At 44.4% G+C, this 3,176-nt stretch overlaps 1 protein-coding gene across 1 annotated transcript; it reads left to right on the top strand.

Annotated features, from left to right (window-relative positions):
• Window positions 1-924: 924 nt before the first annotated feature.
• Window positions 925-2,922, top strand: LOC307146666 (zinc finger BED domain-containing protein 5-like; the record flags this gene model as incomplete). Its single annotated transcript, XM_079850875.1, has 1 exon — window positions 925-2,922. The coding sequence occupies one exon, from the start codon at window positions 925-927 to the stop codon at window positions 2,920-2,922; it is 1,998 nt and encodes a 665-aa protein (XP_079707001.1).
• Between the last annotated feature and the right edge of the window lie 254 nt (window positions 2,923-3,176).

Raw genomic sequence — 3,176 nt, forward strand, 5'->3', positions numbered from 1 at the left:
TGTGACCGATGTGAAGGGGGAGGAGAATTTATACGTGCGTCACGTTTAGTCAATAAAGCTCTTCCGCAAAGGATACACCTGTGTATCCTCGCTCATGACTCCCCAAGAAGCCTCCTCACTCCTCGATCCTCACCTCTTCGCAGTGCAATTAGAGAATTGAGATGTCCTTCAAGATGGCCAAGCTCGATCGGTTTCCGGGTCATAGGATAGAGGACGGAGGAGCGAGGAGATCAGGGACGGACTGGGACTAAAAAACGGCCCTGGACTTTGACTAGGCCCGGCCCAAAGCAATCGGTACGCGGAAACTCAACAACAACAACAACAATAATGCCTGGCATGAGTGTCACAAGACTTAAATTGTGGCTCATGATACTATACCATCCAAATTATAGCAATAGCACTGATGTTGAGTAGATGTTGTGTTAAAAGCAAATTATTCTAGATTAACTTGAATACTCACATAAATGGACTTGGTCTAAGCTCAACCTGAATAAACAAATGATGGAATGGATTTAAAAAAAAACAAAAAAAAACAGGTTTTATTCCAAGAGAACATGGAATAGATTATATAATATGCTGTGACAATCTATTCCAGGGATTCCCAAACCACCAGGGGGTGCGCGAGAGGAAAAATGTAATGGCGGTCTGTTTTTTTAAGTGGGATTTTTCCATACAATAAAAAAAACATGAACAGTAAACATTTCCTTTGTAAATGACCTTTCCTTTTATTTTAAATAAAAAAACTATAATTTATTAGTTTTTGATAGAAACGTAGAAGACAGCCGCTGTCTTCTTCTACGAACTGCTCTTCTTTTATGCACTGCAGGCTAGGCTATATGCGCGCCAACTCATTTCATTCATTCCATATATATATATATATATATATATATATATATATATATATATATATTATAATTTATCAATATGCTTAACTGGCTGAAATCAGGGAAACTGTCAAGTGAGACGTCTTATGATAAAGTTGTTAGTCACGAAGGAGAAGAGGGACAAAGAGAGAGTGAGGATTTGGAGGCAACAGAGACGGAGAGAATAGCGAAAGAAAATGAGCGGGAAGATGCGCCGGAGGAAACCGAAGAGGAGGGAATGAGATGGCAAAAAAGAGGTGATGAGGGTGAACACCAGACGGGGAAAAAAAGAAGGAAATATGATGACAATTATCTGGGTCTGGGCTTCACTTGGATCGGCGATACAGATTGCCCGAAGCCTCAGTGCGTGTTGTGCAGTGAAGTTTTAGCGAACAGCTGTCTGAAGCCGTCTTATCTCCGTCGTCACCTGCACACGAAACATGGCAATTTAAGTCAAAAGCCCCTTACATTTTTTAAAGCAAAGTTGGAGGAGTTGCAGAAAAGCCAAAAAAAAGAGCAGTTTCATTCATGCATTGGGTCTACGAAAGACGCGTTACGAGCTTCATATCTGCTCAGTTACAGAGTAGGGAGAAAGGGGCTGCCGCACACAATTGCCGAAGACGTGTGTTTGCCAGCGGCCAAAGAGATGGTGGAGTGTATGATTGGAGAGAAAGAGGCAAAAAAGATGGACATGATTCCTGTGTCCAATAACACTGTGTCGCGCCGCATTGATGCCATGTCTGAAGACATCCTGGCTACACTAGTCAGTCGTGTGAAGAAAAGTGAGTTTTACTCTCTGCAAGTAGACGAGTCTACAGATGTTACAAATCTGGCCAATCTTCTTCTGTATGTCCGTTACCTTTTTGAAGGAACGGTACAAGAAGATTTTTTGTTCTGTCGGCCCCTTGCTACCCGAACAACAGGACAGGAAATCTTCAATTTAATTGACGTTTTTATGAGGACCAATGGGATCGACTGGGAGCGCTGTGTTGGAATTTGCACAGACGGGGCAAAATCAATGACGGGGAAACACACGGGGCTTATAGCTCATATTAGGAGCGTCTGCCCATCCATCAGCTGGGTACACTGCAGCATTCACAGAGAGGCCCTCGCAGCCAAAAACATGCCAGCTGATCTACTTGCAGTGCTGAACGACGCAGTCAAACTGGTGAACTTCATTAAAGCTTGTCCGCTAAATTCACGAATATTCACACTGTTATGTAATGAGATGGGCAGCGAACACAAATCACTGCTGCTGCACACAGAGGTGCGTTGGCTGTCCCGCGGCAAAGTGCTGACAAGGCTCTTTGAACTCCGGCACGAATTGCAGCAGTTTTTTGAGGAGAATCCGTTTAATTTGGCCTCCAGTATGCATGACGAAGAGTTTCTGAAAAGGCTCGGCTATCTAGCGGACATCTTCTCAGCTCTGAATGAACTCAATCTAAGTCTGCAGGGAGTCAGTGTAACTGTGTTCAACACCCAAGACAGGATTGAGGCCATGATAAAGAAGCTACGGTTCTGGGCGAGTTGCGTGAGTGGGAACACACACCTGTGTTTCCCTACGCTTCACGAGTTCTTGGGGGAAAATGACGTGGACCTGGGTGAGCATGTAAAAAGTCTCATAATTGAACACCTCAACCAACTCGCCGGGCAGCTACGGAAACACTTCCCACCTATGGACACATCTCGCGCTTGGATTCGCAATCCATTTGAAGTTTCCCTGCCCGTCCCACAGCTGTCATTTCACGAGCAGGAGCAGCTGATCGAGCTGTCATCTGATGGAGCACTGCAGTTACAGTTCAAACGAAAGCCACTTGTGGATTTTTGGACCGAGTCACTGACATCATACACAGTCTTGGCAAAGCAAGCCTTGAGAGTTTTGATGCCCTTCGCCACAACGTATCTCTGCGAGGCTGGTTTCTCTGCTATGGCAGCAGTTAAAACTAAACATCGGCAAAGACTGGATGCTGTTGAGAAGGAATTGAGGCTTAAACTGTCTTCCATTGCGCCAAACTTCGGAGAGCTTTGTGCCAAGATGCAAGCCCACCCGTCACATTAATATGGGTAAGTATTTCATATTATTGCTACACATATAGGCCTACTGAGAATACTAATACATCCTCCTCCCCGTCTCCCACCCCCTACCTCTCTCTCTCTCTCTGCAGGCTGAGCGACTTTTGCGCTGCACTTCCAGTTCCAGTTCCAGATGGATCCTCTTTTAATTTATTTTATGTTTGAGCCTATGCTCTTTGTTACTTAATTATGTTGTGGATCGTGTGTAGGCTAATTTTATTGTCGTAAAATTGATCCTCG

This window comes from Squalius cephalus, assembly GCF_949319135.1.
Source record: "Squalius cephalus genome assembly, chromosome: 19".
Classification (NCBI taxonomy): domain Eukaryota; kingdom Metazoa; phylum Chordata; class Actinopteri; order Cypriniformes; family Leuciscidae; genus Squalius; species Squalius cephalus.